Raw genomic sequence first — 20,569 nt, 5'->3', positions numbered from 1 at the left:
GACTTCAGATAGGTCTTAAGTGCGAATGCCTATTGAAATGTTATGGGTTTAGTATTGCAAATGAAACTCTGTGCAATCATTGAAGCCATTTTATTGTTTGCAAGGCTCTGTCCCTAAGTAGAAGTGCAGAAGAATGTATTAAGCAGAAGAATGTGACTGGTAAACCACAAAAACTGGAAAAGAATTTAGGGTGTGAATAAGCCTTTTCCTTCACTTCCCACAAGGCTTCAGCTTGGTGCAATCCAATGAGCTAAATACATCAAGTGCTTTCTTAGTAGGAGTTTCTTTGTTAGCCGTAATACTTTATTTTAGCCCTTTAATTTGCTATTACCAGACTCCCAGGTAGGCTTTTGTTTCCTTAAGAAACTTGAATGGAACCACTGTGACCCTGGGGTTTACTTTTCAGAAGAGGTAGAGATATGACCAAGAAACTGTTTCACTTCTGATCTCCCCCTTAATAGTTCTGAACCATACAGCCCTGTACGGTTTAGTTGGTGAAAGACTGTCTGGGATCACAAGATCTGGATTTCCACAAAGCAAAAGATACTCCAGTGAAGCTAATGTAACATTGCTTTAATAGTGGTATCAAGTAGGATATAGTGCTCTGACACTCTGCTTTGTATGACGTCTTGGGAAAGTAAAGGCTGAAAGCTATGCCTCCAACCTAAAGCATCAGGAAAGAGAGATTGGGATTCCCTGTGCCAAAAAGAACAAGTTTGATATCTCTCTTAAATGTTTGCTATGACAGAGAAGCCAGTAATTGTGTGAAGCTGCAGGAATCATAGAATTCCAGAATGATTTGAGTCATAAGGGGCCTTAAAGCTCATCCAGTTCCAAGTCCCTGCCACAGGCAGGGACACCTTCCACTAGACCAGGTTGTTCAGGAAGTCAGTTTTGTAAATAGCTCTGATTTTTCATAATTGACATAGAACTGATCTCTTTCTGCTATAGTATGGCAAATGATCTTTAAGATATGTTTATTATTGAGCATTGTATGTGTAGAAATGACAGCAAGAGCTGCCTCTTTGCAGATCCCTCAAGCCTTGCTTCGAGCTCATACCTTGGGTCTTCTGTGGTTTTGTTGGTTGATTTTGTTCTTCTTTGTAAACATATAGCTATCCAGACTTTATATATGTCAGGCTAAACTGGTTGCAATGATAGGCTGTAAAACAAATTAAGGATTAGAGTTATTTCAGGCTAGTTTGTGTGCTGTGATTTATGTGCCATCCCAAAATCACTCCACTTCCATAGTGCGGGATGAGACAGATGATGTTGAATAATAAAATGAACAAGGCATGTTTACTTAGAAAAGAAAATAGCCTGTGCAGCAGCAATTGCATTCTTGTTGGTCAGGAGAATGTATGAATGTTGAAAAGGGATTAAAGAGGCACGGGAATGAGCCAAGATATTACACTTTTAAAGAGAGCAGGGAGGGAAAATTCATCCATTTCAGAGCCTGGCTGTGAGCCTGCCAGCCCTTAGTCATGGCCTGGTGAAAGGGAGCAGAGAAGCTGAGCTGACCATTTACTTGCCTTTTATTTTTGGAATGAGCTGGTTTGGAAACAAAACTAAAATCAGGCTCTCTTACATGACGAAATAAGCTGGGTTTTTTTTTGGCTTTTACTTGTGAAAGGATGGCTCTGGCTGCCACAAACTCGTATGTGATTGAGGTTTGCAGTGCCAGAGCTCCCCAAGGGATTGGAGTGGCAGGAGCCAACAGGGGTGATGTCATTAACATTGGATGAAGTTGAAATTGCTCCGAACCAGGCAGGGAATGTGGAAAGCTGCAAGGAAAAACATAACTTTGCTTTAAAGATGACAACTGAAGTCACAAGCAAAGTAACATAGAGAATAAGTGCAGTTTCAGCATGGATTGGTTCCATGCAAGAAGTGATGGTGGAGCACGTGAGTGTAGCTCCATCTGAATAGCTGTTGATACAGTCCAGTCAGGCAGTGGTGGGGAAAGGCCTTTTCCTTCTCTGAGAACTTTAATGGATCACATGCTCCGGCTGGAAGCAGTGCAGCTTCATTACTCATTGCAGAACTATGGTGAACTATCCTCTCTGGAGCTTCTGCTCTCCAAGCATCCGCAGGAACCTGTTCTGTGGGACACCCTCTGACTCTTCCTGCACCCACTGGTGGCCCTTCTTCCAGGATACCCATTTCCCTCTCCCTGTTTTGCCTGGTTCACCTGGTGTTTGAAAGCAGTATAAATCTGAAGCAAAGACTTTGGTCAGAGAGAAGCTGTGCTACAGAAATGAGCCTTACACGTGAAGAATATATTCTCCCATATTCAAAATGGAAATATTTAATAAAAATACCCTTATTATTCTCCGGTTCCTAGGCATGGAAAAGGAGACATGGAGTAAAATGTCTCGAAGGCCCTAAACAAAAGACCCAGCTGGGGGATGTAAAAAGTCGAATGCCCTGTTCCTGTGTCTAACAACATCCTTTTGTAGTCTACCTTGTGTCAGACCCAGTCTTTGCACTCATCTCTTGCTCAAGACTCAGTGTTTCAAACAAAGTGAAGCTTTGCCTGAAGCACAAAGTGAGGATGGCTGCTGGAGCTGTGTGTCTTTTAGTCTAACCACAACAGATTGATTTATTTTTTGTTCCTTTTTTTGCCTCTCTACTGTCAGACACTGGCAATAAAGAGAATTTCCTATGTATAAGTCATTTGCCTGCTTCCACTGGCATGCCCGGGCTTGCCTTTCATCTCCGTTCAGTCTTTTAAAGACCCAGGAGAGCACAGACAGATTAATAGCCTTATCTCATAATTTGTTGTAAACCAGTTTCTTTGCTGAGTAATTGGTTTTGAAAATGTTTTCTAGCAATAAATAAAGATTGCATTTTCATTAGGACACAGACGTTGCTGCAAGCATAGAGGCAACGATCAGCCCATGTCTGGACAAGAGCACTTCTGCGCTCTTCCCTTGCTCTGCCTTGTGGTCTGTAGAGGTTGAGAATGAGGTTTTAATTGCGAATACCAGAAATCTGTAATTGCAGCAACACCTACCTTGCCGTAGACAATCAACTGCTTGCTTTTCAGGTTAGTACTTGTATTGTAAAAGCTAACTTTGTCATGACTATCTGTTTGCTGAGGGTTGTCCTCCTGGTTAGGTTTTTTACCCCCAAGAGTACTTTGGAGGAAAAACAGAGTTAAGAAGTAGCCTTGCTTTGAGGCTGGTTAACAGTATTATGTTTTATATATTGCATCATATGTTCTATAAAGCAGCAAACTAAAGCCTTACATCTTGGTGGATCATGAGTTTAGTGTTCCCAATGATAGGATCTTTTCCCTGTGAACACTAAGAGCTTTTGTCTGCCATACCACTTCCTTCCGAGGCATCTTGGAGAGTTTTCCAAGCATCTCTGAGGCATTGTAAGTGGGAAGCAGTATTGTTAACTGTTTAACAGATGAGAAAACTGAGGGAAATGCCTTACATGATTTAGTGGCAGCCTGGAATAAATTCACCTTTTCTGTGTCCCATGAGCTCTGTACTAAACCTACTGTTGCCTTTACAGCCTTCTAAGTCTTTTCCCGCTATAGCCTGTTTCAGCACAGTCTAATGGTTTATAATGCTGCCTCAAAATAGTTTTCCTTTTCTGCTGAGAATAGAGAAGTTTTTCTTCAAAATACCTATCCTCCCCCTGATCTTTAGTTTTAATCATCCCCTGCTGAAAAACTCCACATCAATCTGATCTCAGCTTGTCCTTCCAGCAGGAGAGAGGGCTTTGCATAGGCCCCATCCAGAGCAGGGAATGTCAGCGCCGCTCTGGGTTATTTAAGATACATCTACAGTCTAATAAATCTAATGTTGTCTTCCTAATAGTACAATAACTTGGAAATGAAAAAAGTCAGCTGGGGGAATATGTGTGCTCTGGAAAAATCATCCAGAATACTGAGCTGGAACAGGGGTTTGGTTATTGTTGTGGAAGAATCTTGGAAGCTGTTAGGCTGAGGCACAGAAGCAATGAAGGAAAACAGTGGTGCTTGTTTAATGAAAGGAGAGGAGAGGTGGCAGACTTAATGCATCCATCCCGAGGCTGTTTTTCATTCTCTTTTGGTAGTGGTGGTGGTCTTGTTGGCACTATCCCTTAGGAGAAGGTGAACATGAAGTAAGCAAACCAGAAGGTTACCAAACCAATACCAAAGTAGACTCTAGCATTGAAATGATTTATTTTTTCTGTTGTACCTCCCAGCTGAGACAGTGAATTAACCATGTCCATGTGGAAATGCTTTGAGATGATATGCTATCAACCAAGTGCCATATAGTATTGTCCAGGGTTCAGCTGTTACAGTTATTTTTTATTCCTTCTTAGTAGCTGGTGCAGTGCTGTGTTTTGACTTTAATCTGAGAACAATGCTGGTAACACACAAATGGTTTAGTTGTTGCTAAGTAATGCTTACTCTAATCAAGGATTTTCCAGTCTCTCATGCTCTGCAGTGAAGAGGAGCACAAGAAGCCAGGAGGAAGCAGAAAGAGGACACCTGTCCCAGACAAGCCAAAGGGGTATTCCATACCACAGCATGTCATGCTCAGTGTAGAAACTGGGGGCAGTCACCAGGAAGTCCCAGATGACTGCTCAGACTGGGCTGGGTATCGGTCGGCGGGTGATGAGCAGTTGTTTTGGGCATCACTTGTGTTTATTGTTGGGTATTTTTTCCCTTCCCTTTTTAGTTTAATATTCTCTCTCCTTGTTATTTCTGTTATCGTTATTATTACTGGTGGTAGCAGTAGTAGTTTTGTATTCTACTTTAGTTACTGGACTGTTCTTATCTCAACCCCTGGGTTTTACATTCTTTTGACACTCTTCCCCATCCCTCCTGGAGCTGGGGGAAAGAAGAGGGAGAGTGAGTGGCTGCGTGATTCTGAGTTACCAGCTGGACTTAAACCACGACAAGTATGTTGCATAAAGCTGTTCATTGGAGATGTATTTCTCCTGGAGACTCCACCAGGTACCTTGTGTTCACCAGTAACTGTTCAAACAGGAAGAGAATTATTGAGAACCCCTTCTGTTCTCCCACCCTTTTCTTCAGAGCGTGTCTGACTTCCAGAGCACTGTGTTTCCTGCTCCATCACAGTCCTTGGGGAATGAGTCTGGGCAAGGGCTTTGATGCCGCCTCCATTTCTCCTGCTGAAAAACAAAGATAGTGATATCGATCTTGCCTTTGTGCAGGAGCTGGAGTAGCTGAAGAAAGGGGGTCGATGGGTATTGTTTCAAACTTCAAACTGCTTTAAAAGGAGGAAAGGCTGAGTTGACTGAAATACATATATCAGTGTTCCTGCAAAGAGTGGGTTAGGGCTATTCATTGAATCCCAGAAGAAAGGGGAGGAGGAATTCTTGTTTTTTCAGTCTCTTAGGCAAGACATTCAAAGAGACCTCTTTCTTCCCCCCTAGGAAATGCAGAATTGGAAGCAGTTCCTAAAGGCCCCAGTTAGACCTGAACCTCAGAACTTTAACCATGTTTGAAACCAAGTCTGGACTCTTTGTGGTTTGATGAAATGCAGATCTTACTCAAGTCGATGCATGAGATCACTTAACTGAAATCAGTGAAGGCAGGAGAACTTCTGTAACTGGGGTTGAAATCCTCCGTTATATACTTGAGAGTCATAGTTTTCCATCTGGGATGCCCTTGGTATTCATGGAGGTAGCTGATAGGGTGGAAACTTGCTGATAAGTTGGAGGGAGCCTCTTCATCCTGGGCAGATATTTGATGGTTTAATGAAAGCTCTAGGTCAGATACTAAATGCTTTAGGTTCAATGTTGTATCCTGGAACATCCCCCAGCCCAAAAGGATTAAGAGATTATGGTGTTTTTTTCCCAGTATATTAACTCTGGTGGGAGATTAATGGAAGATTACTGGAGCTGTTTAAGAGGATTCACCATTGTAAGAGCTGAATATTCAGAAGCTGAAGGTCTTCATTAGAATACTGCAGTGTGTTGGGGTGGGGAGAGATGGTGAAAGTAGGAAAAGTCTTTCCAAAAACCCTCTTATATTTGCCTGAAGATCTTCTTTATAAAGAGGTAAATTCTATTTAGTAATATGTTATGCATACACAGAAAGAAATCTTAAAAAAGAAGTCTTGCAGAGTGTGTCCATATGAAAACCTGTGTCCCTGTGTCCTGAGGTTTGCATTATTCTAGGGATCAAAAGCTCTGTGTGTGTGAGCAGAGAATTTCCTACCTTCTTTTCCTTTTTATCTTCTTCCGTAATGTACCAGTAATGTTTGTACCGCAGCATTTACCAGAATTGCAACACATTTTGGGATGACCAATTAGTCAATGCATCAGTGTGAGTAATATCAAGGGTACTTGGAGATTGCCTTTTCCCTAACTGCCCTGCAACAACAGCCTCCAGGGCTGAATATGGCAGTTCAAAAGTACAGAGCAGCAGCTTTACACAACAGGTTAGGCCAAGAGATGAAGAAAACGTGAGTTAAAGCAGTTGGAAAGGTACTGTTCATGTTAAACTATATCAGGATGTATCATTAAAGTTACAGCTTTCAGAAAATGAGTGATGTGAGCTTGAATACCTCAGAATATGGTATGCAAAGTCACCACATTAGGAAGTGAATTAATGGTTCAAAGTTGGGAAAAAGCAGCCTGTGGGTTATGTTCAGTTCTGTAGCATTTGTCTCCTCAGCAGGCATGGCCAGGCTGAGTCAAAGCACGAAAGCTCCCTTTATGAATCTTCTGTCTGCATAGCTACATGAAACTTTTGACTTTCATTTGAAAATGGTGGTACCAGAATAATCTTCATATTGTATCCTCAGGGATACAACTGTAGGAACATCTGCCTACCTGAAATGATTGCTCTCTCCAAAGGTTTTTAGACCTACTCTGTGACCTTCAGCATCAACACCCTTTGGTGGTGGTGGACTACATGTGCCAGCCAAGCTTCCTGTCTTGTCAGTAGCTGCCCTGGCTGCCCCAGCACAATTACTGTGGCAACAAGCACACTCTTCTATGCTTCCCATTTCTCTGTGACCTCCAACTCAGGAGGGGTCCTGAACAGGCCAGGGCTTTGAGCTGTGGCACTGGGGAGTGCTTTGGACTTGGCAAATGCATTAGTCCAGCCTTGACTTCTCAGCATTCCTCAGATAAGTGCATAGGAAGAGCTGAACATTTTATATGTCTGCAAGATAGTGGTTTTGCTTTTGTAATTGGTAGGACAGCATTACTGTGTGTGGGCAGCTCCTGCTTTTTATTTCCTTCCACCCCAGCAGTGGCTGTATTTCCATTTTCTAGGAAGCACTGCCTGTGAACTACCTCGTTTAATGTATAAGAAAGTTCCTTTAGATACTTGAAGATAAAAAGCATCCATAACACTGCTTCAGGATTAATGATGTCGTGCCAGCTCCATCAGAGGGTTTATGAGTCTTGGCTTCTTTGACTCTCATAAAATAGGTAATTTATCAGTTGTGCTAAATGAGAGAAATCACCCTCCAGCTGTTGGAAACAGGGACGCTTTGATTGCACTGGTAGAGGAAGGGAACATTATTAGATGAGCTGTCATATTGTAGCTGGCTCAGTGCTGTATTTTATTCTGGAGTGAAATTGTCCAAATATTGAAGAAGTGTTCTGTCGTTATGATCTTTAATGTACTTCAGAATCAACTGACCTTTGTGCACATACTGTATTTTCCTTTTTTAAACACAGCACCGTGCATAGAGTTCTTTGGCACTATATTTAAGTCTATCTTATAACAGTACCAGTGGTTCTATGGCTTTTGGATTGGAGCTGCCTTGCATTCATCCATCTGTAAGTGTGAACCATGAAAGCTCACACCTGAGAAGGGCAAATTCTGGAGGTGTTAGTTAGAGATAGATGCTCACTGTCCCGAGAACATCAGAATGCTTTAAAAACAAACACAGATCACTTTCCCTCCAAAAAAAAGCCAAGCAAGCAAGCAACCAACAAAAAACCAGCCTCAGGAGTGAAGATGGTAAAAGAATCATCTTTATTTCTGGTTACAGGTATTAAGTTTAGAGGCAGAGAAGCAAACTTAGCATGAGAGAACCCAGACCTCCTACAAAACCATTTCTCCCTGCCTGTTGTACCAAGCAACTTGCTAATTTGAGAGTAATATTGTTCCCATTCTCAGGCTATCGAGACTGATGTAATATTTTGGCTGCAATCAGGTGGATCATAATAAATTTTCTGGAACCAGTTCTCTGTTTCTTTTCATATAAACAACTTCTTGCACTTGGCAAATTCAATTTGTCTTAGAATGCCAAAACTGTGGATAAATTTTCTACTAACTCCTAAAAGTAAGTCTTTTACTGCTTTCTCTAAAAGCAGAAGAGATAAATTTAAGGGATAGAACTTAATTTATTACTTTAAGTATTTCAGCAGTTTCTATTATTTCTACAGGACGTGGTAGCAATGCAGGGGTGTGATTTTGGGGCAGCTTAAGCCAAACTAAATTGGGGTTGCTGCAGTCTCACCCATCCCCTTTTGCCTCCAGATATATTCCCACTGCCCCATTTATGCTTGCACTTGCATTTATGTGTTTATACAGTGCTTTTGCTGAGGCAAGGAATTAATGTCACCAAAGTTAAGCCTCCTGAGAGAGAGAGGATAACAAGGAGAAAGAGATCTCTCTGTTTCCTGAGCATCTTGTGATTCAGCTGCAAGCTGTCCAGCTCTGACAAAAGCAGAGGCCAGGAACACAAAGCTCAGGGTCAAGGAGGAGCAGCCGTGCTCCTGCCTCTCCAATACGGGAGGTAGTGTAGTGGAGGTTTAAAACAATGTAGATGGCAATGAGGGTACCAAGCCTTCAGCTCGTTTTTAATGCCTTAGGCCTCTTGGAAATATTCCCTGTTGTCTGTGTCAGTCTGCATGGAATGGGAATGTGGAGACACAGAGGTGCGATCTTGCCTGAAGCATGATACAGTAATGCTGATCTTTCATCAGGTCAGCGCTTTAGAGAGGATGAGAGGTGAGTCAGTCTCCAGACAAAGGTACCAGGTTAGACAAGTGCCACTCACCTGTGGGGTGGGTGGATGGGAGAGCTGGGATTTGAGCATCCTGCACTTGGCACTGCAGATCTAGAGGTAGTTCTGAGAACAGGCGGTCTGGGAAGTGAGAATAGTAGAGGCTACACTAGCTGCAGGACTCTATATTTTCTGCTCTCAAAAGCTGCAGGTTTGGCACCTCTCAGTGATACAATGGACTTTTAAACACTATATAATACAGCTGTAGCTACTGCATATGGCCAAACTTGAGGTTTGGGCTTGACTCACACTGAAGTTTTCTCTGCATATACCAACTTTTTTGCTGTCTTCTGGTTTTGGTAAAACTGCAGTTGCCAGATTTGAGGCAGACATCTGCTTTTTGCTGCTGGCTTTGTATAGTTTTATACTTCAGCAACACCACTAGGGACTGAGAAAGCTTTTCCATCCAGTCCTTGGCTAGGTAATTACTATCCATGACCTGCTGGTTTACTGGTAAAAATAGGATTACAGGGAAAAACTCAAAGGGAGAGTGGAAAAAAATCTCTCTCCTACAGATAGTTTGGTGGACACTACAGTGACATTTCTCAAGGTGAGATAAAGGAGATGGATTGCTGATACCTGAGTGAGACACCCCACAAAATACAAATAGAGCAGTAGTGCAGCTGGAAAGCAGGATTCCTACTGGCTTTACCCAGCACAAAGATTTCCACATTAGTTGCTGTCAGCACAGAGACCCCCTGACATTATTAGGTCAAAGAAAGGTGCTAATCCATCACAGAAAATGGCTCAGCACTTGATATATATCCATTTATCTTTGCTCTGCACAAATGCTTTGTTCCTTATCCCACTTTGAATCAGGCCAGCCTAATATATTGGCATCTCAATCATCATTTGGCTCCTACTGAGATGAAGAAGCAGTGGTTAGGCCTGCAGGGCTGTGACAGTAAATCAGTGATTTATTAGTAAGAATAGGGCAAGAAGGTGGAGAGGATCTTGAAGAAAATGGGTGTGTTGGAGACTGTCGCATTTTTCTATTCATGTTTGATTATTCTGCCCTGAAGAAGTGTAAAACAGCAAAACCAAACTCAAGTATCTTCAGGTCTCAAAGCACAGTATTAAAAAATGGATTCCTTTTCTATTTGTGTCTTACTTATGCTGATCTTGAAATGAGCCCACAAAGGTGCGTGTGGAAATGGAATGACTATGCCCAGACAGCTACAGTGGGTGTCAGATTCTACTGGTGTTAAGCACAGGCTTAACAGTTAACACCAGTCCTGCTCTGCTGGATCACCCTTTGTTTATTGTGCCACTCTTCAAGGAGTGAGGAGAGGGGATGGGAGACAAATGACACTGGGGGTTAAAGGACATAAAGTGTTACAAGTTCCTCAAGATCCTGCGAGGTTTTAGGGAAAAGAAAATACTTCCAAGATAAGAAAGCAGAAGCGGCTCTTACTGGACTTTTTGGTTGGTTTTTTTTTTTTCCAGTGTTCTCCCATTCTTTCACTAATTCCTTCATTAGGGAATGTTTGGATTGGTTTTCCCCTTCATTTCCCACCATCCTTCTTCCATGTACCTGTTTCTAGTGCCTCAGAGTCTGGTGTGTGCTCCATTCCCTTCCTTGTGACTGTTGTATTTCTTTGGGGGAAAAGGATGGATCCTAAGTAAAATTTAAGTAAGTCTATGTTGTGGAGCAGCTGGGTTTCAAATCTCACTAATGCCTCCTATCTCTTATTCCAGTCTTTACTTCTGTCTCCCTAAATAGAGCTGCAGTGCAGGCTAGTTTTAGCCTTTACCAGCTTGTCCTGTTTTAACAGAGCAGTCTCTTACTTGAACTGTTGCTTCAATCACTTGGTGAAAGCATCAGAGTGCCATTTGAGATGAGAAGTATTCTTAGACAGTTGAGCCTCCCCAAAGCTGCATCTGTCATGACAAATTTGAAAAGCCTTCCAAGACATTTTTGTCTTGGCAATAGTCAAAGCTATTGATGTTCCTAGGATATAGTGGTTGCATACAAACAGCTGGATCCAAAAAAAAAAGTGATTACTTATGTGGTATGGGATTATTTATGCGTTATGGACCTTTGCTGTTCAAGTACTTCCATGCTGTGCATCTCTGCTTCACAGCAGCTGTGCATCTCTGCTTTACAGCAGTAGAGATGCTGCGTGTTGCCATCAGAGGGATGACGATGTAGAGCGACGTAGTCTGGATTAAGCAGGGAAACACCATAAAAAATGTGAATTTATATTGTAGTCTAATGACTACAGAAGTTTTATAAACAGAGGTAGTGCTAGGATAATTTCTTGAAAAGAGAAAAGGAAAGGGTTTCCAGCTATGTTAGTTTTTGTCAATGAAAGGATCTTCCTCCAAGATCCTTCGTTCAGGAAGATTCTCTGTAATCTTAATCTTGTTTTTGTGCAAGTGAGATGCTGCCATAGGAATAGCTTCACATTTGGGAGCAGGGTTGTTCTTCATTGGAAGTGGGTGCTAGCTGAGAAGGGGGAGAGAAATGCAACAACATGCTAATAGCTGCCTGCTTTTCTGTTTGCAGTTGGCTTTTGGCCTTCCTCACGTCCTTTTCTCAGTGAGTGGGTTGCTGGGGTCCTGCTGCTTGAGTAGCCTCTGCCTATGACTGTAGGCAAGTTACATTAGCATGGTGTAGTTCAAGATGACTTGAAAGATAACTGACTGCATGATGTTTAAAGAACAAGCAGCACAGTCAATCACAGCAACAGAAGGAGGTCACCTCTGCAAAATGATGTTCCAAGGCTCAAGAGAATAATAGCATGCTATGAAATGGTCATGGCAGGGGGTTGGATCCAGATGGTCTTTAAGGTCCCTTCCAACCCAACTCATTCTATGATTCTATGAAATGGTGTAATTGGAAAGTCATGTGCAAGACAACACAAAATCGGTCCATTATGGATATGGTGTGTGGGTGTAATAGAGATATCAAAATCTATTTTCCCTTTTAATGAACAAACAAGAAAGATTGAGATTCTGAAAGATGGTAAAAACCTGAAACATGTGGTAGTGGTTCCAGATTCCATGCCCATTCAGCCTGAGCACAATAAATGTTGCTGCTTTTTATGCTTATGCAAAAAAAAAAGATGCTGGTCTAGAGTAAAAATACAGACAACCTGGTTTACTTCTGAGCTGTTTAGAGTTAGAAAACAATGCTGGGGATCCATTAATCTGAGTGGTTTCCTGACCAAGTATTTAGATCTTAATGTAAATGCCTATAAATAACCTAGTGGCAACAGCATTCTTTTGAAATCAAAATTCAAAGAGGTACTGTTTGAAAAGTGAATGCTTGCTTAGGGCAGTTATATTTAGGGCTCTAATGGAAGCGTACAAGTTATGCTTTTTATACCAACTACAAATGGCTACAACCAAGAGACTTGGACTTTGAAATCCATTTGGCACTTATGCAATGGGAGACACAGGCCAGAGGCTTGTAGTGAGAGTTGTTGGAGGGTTTTTTCTGCTAGCTTTACAAATAGTGCCAAATTCTTACAGTGTTGCTACCCCTAAAGGGTGCATTCAGAAATAGATAGTGTATCTACTCCTGTTTGTAATGGGTGCTGGGCCTTGAAAGGCTGAATCCTGGGAAGAGTCCAGCCATGATGATGATGAGTAAGGGGGGGGGGGGGGATGGGGACGGACCACAACAAGAAAGAAGAATGCAGATGAAGAAGTAAGGTGTAAAATAGGTGCTAGAAGCCAGAGCAGGTGGAATACATCATGGAGGCAAGCCAAGCATGAACGTAGATAGTATAAGATGGTCCTTTAGTACCACACATGATGTGAGAAATAGGCTAAGGTGTTGCTTAAACCACAGCAGTTGCAAAGGCCGAGAGTAATATTCAGCAGTTGGTGAGTAAGTGGAATTCCTCAGCCCCACTTCTAAGTTTCTGAACAATTGGTCATTGTTGACAAGATCTCCGGGATGCTTTCATATGAGGAAGTAGAAAGTTGCAAAATACTATGATTAGTAAGAGGCTGATTTGGTATACTGTGGGGGAAAAACCTCCCAAATACTTCCAAGTGTTTGAGGGGATAAAAGGAATAGCTTCTGTTCTGAGATAGAATTGTTGCTGAGCTTTAGTGTTATCAAAATACTCCTAGATAGTAAATAAACCCTGTGTAATGGTGCATGTCAAATCTGAACAGTGTTATCTTTACGGTGGAGGTTTGTATTTATTCTTGCCCAAAAAAAACTTGTTCACCAAAGCTAACATTGAGCTCCAGGCAGTTTTGGAGTACAAATGACAAAGCCTTGTGATGGGGGAACTACTCATGTGCATAAATGGTGGTGTGAGCAATTTACTGTAGCTATGCTGACAACAGTATTGGAGGTTAAAGTCTAGCTATCAAATCTACAATGTATGTTCTTCTTTCTGGTGAAGTACCCAGGATACACCCACCCAGTTTTGTGTTGTCTGGCCAGTGACTAAAAACCTGACTCATTTTCATCTGCAGGCACGGTATGCATGTGATCATCCGAGCAAGACTCCAAACTGTGCCCTCGTGAGGTCAGGCTTTATAGTCTTAGGGCTGTGCTGTGCTTCACTTAGGTACAATTTCAATTTTATGTTGAGTGATAGATGCACGTTTCACCCTGACAAAATCCAGACTGGGTAGCTGTGCAGCAGAAGGTTGCTGGCAGCTAATGGAGACCATCCTTGAGTCATCTAAAAAGGAGCAGTCCTTTAGGAGCAGTAGTTTAGTTACTGTTGAGTTCCTATTTCCATAGAATCCCAGACTGGTTTGGGTTGGAAGGGACCTTAAAGCTCAGCCAGTTCCAGCCCCCTGCAATGGGCAGGGATACCTTCCACTAGAGCAGGTTGCTCCAAGCCCCATCCAACCTGGCCTTGAACACTGTCAGGGATGGGGCAGCCACAGCTTCTCTGGGCATTTCATCATGGCTTTTTTCAAATCAGCATAGGATAAACAGCTCTTGTGCTGCTCTGATATTTTAAGTTATTAACTGATGTCATTCCAGTCTTGATGTTTATTATTAAGTGACCCCAAGTTCTAAAGTTGTATTTTTGTGGCATGTTTACTACAGCCAGGAGAGTCTTAGGGGGGTAGATTTTATCAGGCCAAGGACTCACCTCTATAGAGAAGTTGATGGGCAGGGGTCATGTAGAATAAGCTTTCTCAAAATATTAGTCTGGAAGAGCTGAGAAGGGATTGCCTGGGATTACTCTGGAGTAGCACCCTGGTCAGATTCTCCATCTTGACATTCCCTAAGAAAAGGAACTGGGAGTGACACAGGATATAAATTGACTATCCTCTCTGTGTTTGGCAAGCGTACAGATCATGGAATGTATAAATAGAAGAATTGAATGCAAGTAAAGAGAGGTCATTATGGCATGTACAAAGAGCTTAGTCAGACCACATCTGGGGAACTGGGCATGATTCAAAGACCATATTTCAGGAAGGACAGTGAACAATAAGGAAAGGATTAGAAGAGGGTATTGTAGAGGGTATGAGGGCTCTAGCTGGTGCCTGCAGTTGCTGCAGTGCCACTGGTTACTCCAAATGAAGCTGGTTTTACTGTAAAAGCACCTAAATTGGAGACTTCTAAAGAATTCCAAGGGAATGGAGAAAGAGATATAAACCTCCCTAAACTTTCTAATCCCCACAGTAATGTCACTAAAGACTTGGTGTTTCTGGAGTTGGAATACTTTGCCCATTGTATCTCTTTCTAAGAAAAAAGTTTGGAGTTTAGCTTTCATATGCTGTTTCTTGTGTGTGTGTATGTATGTTTCTTCTTTATAATTTCTTATGGTGTTTTTGCTGTGTTTGTCAGAATAAATGTTCTAATGTTCAAACCATGACACTCTACTAGGTTAAAATCCATTTTGCCTCTCTTAACCCTCTCATTTGGGTAAAGCTTCTCATATCATAAACTCCATAGAGGTGGAATTATATATTGTCACAGTCTTGTGTCCTTTCATCTTAGAAGTAGCTTTGTCTCTGAGAGCTTTGGGATTGTTGGAGATAAAAAGGGCTTTGTAGATGAAAGATGGGCTGTTGCTAAAGGACAAAAAATATTCTGTTGGCACATACGGGAAGTGGGGACACTGCTGAAATGCAGAGTAGCAGGAAAGGGTATGATGAGAATGAGAGATGAAGCAAGAATGCTGCTTCTGTCATCCCACCTTTAGCAGGAATTAAGCAAGATCCCCATTTTCCAGATAAGTGAACTGGGACACTGAGATTGAGTAAACTGGTTAATGCTCAGTCTTCTGCCTGTTGGACCACAGTCATTTTTGGCGCAGGATTTTGGGTTTGTATTTATTTGACAGTGTTCATCATCTATTTATACCATGCCTCATAAAACTGTTTTTTCATTGATATTTATAGCCCAATATGGGATTTTCTCTTTAATGTGCCTTACTGGATCCTGACGATAAGATTTGGACTTTGTAAAGAGCTGGTTCTGATGCATGAACTTGGTGGCTCCTTCTCCTTCCGTCTCTGTTTCTCCACCTAGGGAATGGAAATGAGGACAATCCCCATGTTGTAAAAGCAGTGATAACTTATCTTGCAAAGTATGCTGCTGCTGCTGCTAAAGATAAAGTTTGCTGTGTTTTTTGGCAGTCATTAAAATATAAGCCAAGGATATGTTCCCTTGTGCTTATGTTCAATTAAGCGCCTGGGGCCAAGCCAGGTTAGTGGTTGTCCAGAAGACCACAGGGATATGGAAGTGGGATTAATGACTCAGTAAATACTAACTCAGTACTAAACCAAGGCCTTTCTCCTACATTTATAGTTATTTGCAATCCTGTATATCACTGCTGGATTGAAGTATAATAGTTCTTATAGATACTTCCTACCTCCTCCCCTTCAACTTCCAGCCCAATTCCTCCATTTTCATAGCAGAAGTGAGGCAAAGTGTATTAAACATCTCCAAGTGTGGGATGAAGATAGGGCACAGTTAGTTACCTAGGAGTAAGGAGGCATTTAAGTATTTCTAGTGACTGTCGGTAGGCTTTTGCTCTTCCTGTGGCAGTGCTCATGGAAGGGCAGTGTTCCACCTTGTGTGATGCTGTAGAAGCAGTGAGCTCCACTGCTTAGACTGCTGCTGGACCCCAAGGAGCTGCAGTGACCTGCACCCCAGAAAAAGGGTAGATTTAAGAGTGCTTCATCTCTATTTTGAGATATTTTGATACTTCAGTGAAGCAATGCCTGTTGACACTTAGCTACAGGAAGGACCTGACTCCATGCTTTCAGCCAACACACCTCTGATAACATTCCTGCAGTCCATGCAAGCTGCGTGTTGTTAATTTGAAGGTGACATTGCCTCTACGAGCAATTACACCAAGATGGAGGCCCATGTGAGTGCTGTGTGAACCAGATCTGTCCAGAAATGTCCGATTACAACACTTACCAGTGGAGAGATCCAGCTGAGCACCTGCAGAAGATTTAAAGATGATCTCTCTTTGCTTGAAGCTCCTTCTGCTTCTGCTTCCCCTCCTGCTTTCAATTACAGAATTACTGTATAATGTGGATGCAGATACAAGCAACTGTGTTTGATTTTTCTTACTGCTGACAGAGACAAACTGACAGGGATGCCTGCCTGCTTTATAGCAGAAGCCACATTATTTTCCTATATGTTAGCAATTATATGCATTGTTTCCTGATCCCAAGTCTTTCTCACAATCTATAGCATGACTGCAGTTGATTATAGAGCCTGATGTGTTTAGATTTGCCTGAGTCCTATCAGGAACACTTTGGTTGCCTGATTTTGAGAGAGGTGGGAGGGTTTGTTTATATTCTGTCAGAATGACCTCTTCTCATTTCATAAAGTAAAGGAGGGTTGAGCTTTCCAAGCAGTGGTAGGTCAGCAAGAAGAAAACAGCAATCCAGGAATTGGCATTTATTCTAGGTGCTCTGAATTGATTGGCAAGAGGGAACTGCATGGCATTGTGTTGCTTGGTAGAATGGGAAACAAAGAACAAGGAGAGCCTTGAAAGCTCCTTGCCATGAGGAATTACAGGACTTTGTGCAAGGTGACAGCCATCCTGATGTCATGGCCAAATTCCAGTGTGGGAACTGCAATTGCAATTGGATGAGGTTTTTAAGCAGGTCCAATGAAAGCGGTGGGATTTGGCTGTTTGCTTCAATACAGTCAGGTCATCACCTTTCGCCTTCCAATTTCTGGCCTTCCAAATCACAGCTTAGCTCACTGGGATCAGCTGTCATTCTCACCTAGCAGTATGTTTCTCATGGAATTTATCAGAAGCCAAACAGTGCAAAAGTACACTCATGCTGGAGACCATTTTTTCTTACTTGGTTTCTTAATCCATTTTTCTAGCATGTTCACAGCAGTTCTGATTTCACATAAATGCCTTTTTGCAGTGTTAGGAGCTTTTAGAAACCATTTCTAACATATAAATACAGTCCTGAATTTTCTAAGGGCTTTTGTTTCTGCTTGGTTTTGCCAAACAGACACTTGTTTCCTGTTATTCTGAGTTGTATTATGAGAGTGTTCAGTACCGATTGCTGCTGTTTAGGTGTGATACACACACAATGCATAGAGAGAATCCTTGCCCAGAGAGCCTGTGTTTATTCTGGCCAAAGAGAGAAATCAGTATAAACTGTATTTTCTCATGGACTTTACCAGGTTCATTTAAAGGAATAAAAAATAAGGCACTTTTTCTGTGTTAGTAATTTACAGTGTGTACCCCTGTCTTAATTATATTCCTGATTCTTTGCCTAACTTGTTATGAGTCCATCCAGTGCCTTTCTGAAATAGGGGAATTAGCACCCTGGGCGATTTCCATGAGGAATACCAGACAGCAGAATTCAAGTGCTTTCCAGGCAAGTCTCCTTGGCCCTTTGCCACGTGTGAATGGCCTCAACTTAACCTCCAGACATCATATAAGTGTTTAAAAGTCATCAAATGGCTGATGAGTTAATCACTAGGAAGTTGTCTCCTAACATCAAGGATTTAGGTTAAAGTACAGAAAGCACAGAGAAAATCGTTATAGCAATGTACAAATGAAGGCCAGCCCTTTTCCATGAGTGTAACATGCAACCAGCATGAAGTGTGAAGATAATATGTACTTTAAAAACCATTTGAAATAAGGGTTTTAAACATCCATATCTTAAAATTAACTTCAGGGAAAAGTCAGCATTGGCTTGTATCTGGACATCAAAAGAGCAGAACTTGATTCCAGCCTCTGGATTATCAAGGGACATTCAGAGGTGGACCCTGGATTCCTTACAGAAGTTGCCTTGCTTGAGGATTGCCCAGCTCGGGGACACCACGCAAGAGTTCTGCGCAGCCCTGCTTATGGGAGCAAACGTTGTAGCCAAAGCTCTCAGCACAACCGCTGCGCCTCTTGAAGCAGAAAGATGTCCAAGAGTGTGAACCCTTTTCCCTGGACCTGCTTCAGACTGTGGAAACATTTTCAGTTGCCGCTAAAAAGCATCAGGTTACAGACAACAATTTCAAAATCAGAATAATTTGAGTTTAAGCAACTGCTTAACTGGAATTTCACCCAGTCGTGACTGCCTTTTAAATCCTTGGCAGCAAGTGCCTATGAACAGGTTTTGTATTTAACTTGAAATAGAATAAATATGCCTTTATTTCCAGCTGCTATTTCAAAGGCTGTGGAAATATTAGGAGCAAAGTGTTAGCCAGCCATTCCTCAATCACAGAGCTACAAACGTGCTTTCAACTGGACTGCTACAAGGCGTTGCCTCATGCCATTCTAGAGAGGTGACTTCTTAGCTCTTGGTGCTCTTGAGGTTTGATCTAAACCATGCTGAAATGAATAGACTCTTACTAACTTAGGCTTGGATCCCATACTTAAAATCTTGGTTAATTAAAACAGAAATCATGACCAGAATGCCAGGATACAGCCAGGGATGTGTAGGAAACCCAACATAGCCCACATCAGAGCAAACACTGTAGGAACAGTGCTGTGTACGCCTGAGCGCTTTGTTCCTACATGGTAATTATGTGCTGGGTTCACATTGTTGTTTTGTGGGGAAAATGCGTTCTTGGAAATCAGAAAATAAAGAGGCAGTTTTAATGTGATTTCAAACAGAGAGTGTTTTGATATGAACTGATTTATTTGAGTTACAGTGTTGCTTATTTAGCCAGCTGTGGTTAAAACTAGTGTTGTACAGAAATGTGAATGCCAGAGAGAAATGGAAATGTGCCCGTATGGTTTATACCATTGACTTAAACAAGGGGGACTCAAACTCAAACAGGGGAGATTTAGGTTGGATCTAAGGAAGAAGTTCTTCCCTGTGAGGGTGCTGAGGCGCTGGCACAGGGTGCCCAGAGAAGCTGTGGCTGCCCCATCCCTGGCAGTGTTCAAGGCCAGGTTGGACAGGGCTTGGAGCAAGCTGCTCTAGTGGAAGGTGTCCCTGCCCGTGGCAGGGGCCTGGAACTGGATGAGCTTGAAGGTCCCTTCCAACTCAAACCAGTCCGGGATTCTGTTATTCTATGGATGCTTTTCCAACTCTGTACACTTAATGGAAACGTATCAGAGAGGAAATCCTGATTAATGCAGGATACGCTTCTCCTTTGCTGCCCATTCAGTCACTGCTCTCTCTCTGTCTCCAAAGCAGTGTCGAGAGGTGTGTTTTCTCATTCCCAGGCCTGCTCATACCTATCGGGACCTGCCAGACGTGGGGAGCCTCTGTGAAATGTAGTGTAATGAGGCCCTGATTCATACCCTGCTCCGATCCCAGGGAAATTCCCCAGTGGAATCATAGGGCTTTGGCACATGGCCAGAGTCTCAGTAACTTCCTTATTTCTCTCTCGTACATAGAGGATATTCCTAAGCCCTACTACGGCACACGAGAACATAAATCTTGCCCAGGAGTATCTTATATGAGTGATTTTTCCCAAAGTAAATAAATCATCCCTCTTTCCTCTTACCCTGGCAAACTGTTAACTGCAAGACTGAGAAAATGCTGTTTCATTTGTGAGCCAACTGAAATCATTCCACAAATCTTTAATTCCTTGTTAGAAAACAGAACCAACTGCAACTGGCTGGCACAGAAAATGTGCCCCCTTTTTTTTCCCCTCTGCCTGCCTTAGTAATGTAACTGCCAGTTTCTGTTTTCGCCTCTGTAGATTTATATGCCTCTATTTGAACCTTTTGACAAATCGGTTTATTTTCATTCTCCCTCTGCCATAAATTCAATCCATATGTCTTTAAAACATCCTTTCATAGCTGTAACATGGAAAAGGAAGTGGCTTAGCCTCTGTATAGGAGTCTACAGTGTATTTAAAGTGAGCTCTTCTCGTTTGCATGCATCGCTTCTGTTAGCTCTTAAATTTTCCACTTCCTCATTATTCAGGTTACAGGGGGCATTGGCAGGGTTTTCTCCGTTAACAGTGATGTACAGTGAAGAAGCACAACAGGATAAATGATTCCCTTCTCAAAATATCCAGGAAGTTTTTGAGGCAGCTTTACTACCAAACAGGATGCAAGGAGGATGTGAAAAAGGTAGGAGAGATCAATTCAGCATAAAATATCAAAAGCAGACCCCAAGACAAAGAAACAAAGGTCTTGCACAATGTGCTGCCATTCATTTGGCAGGGGTTTGTTTGACAAGAATACACAGCACCT

At 42.2% G+C, this 20,569-nt stretch overlaps 1 protein-coding gene across 4 annotated transcripts in view; it reads left to right on the top strand.

Annotated features, from left to right (window-relative positions):
• Positions 1 to 20,569, top strand: part of ABTB2 (ankyrin repeat and BTB domain containing 2) — a 166,063-nt gene that overhangs the window by 88,661 nt on the left and 56,833 nt on the right. Inside the window, exon 1 of one of the 4 annotated variants that reach the window (XM_062621949.1) lies at positions 20,331 to 20,446. The exons of the other annotated variants lie outside the window; for them this stretch is intronic. Coding sequence (XP_062477933.1) covers positions 20,425 to 20,446 — 22 coding nt within the window. The 5' untranslated portion in view covers positions 20,331 to 20,424. Of the gene's footprint in view, positions 1 to 20,330; positions 20,447 to 20,569 lie in introns of those variants that run through there. 4 annotated transcript variants of the gene reach the window in all.

Source organism: Pezoporus occidentalis, unplaced genomic scaffold (genome assembly GCF_034315485.1).
Source record: "Pezoporus occidentalis ecotype Australia unplaced genomic scaffold, CSIRO_AGI_Poc_V1 ctg236, whole genome shotgun sequence".
NCBI classification, from domain to species: Eukaryota; Metazoa; Chordata; class Aves; order Psittaciformes; family Psittacidae; genus Pezoporus; species Pezoporus occidentalis.
The sequence above is the reverse complement of the archived record's forward strand: the minus strand, read 5'-3'. Positions and strand labels throughout refer to the sequence as shown.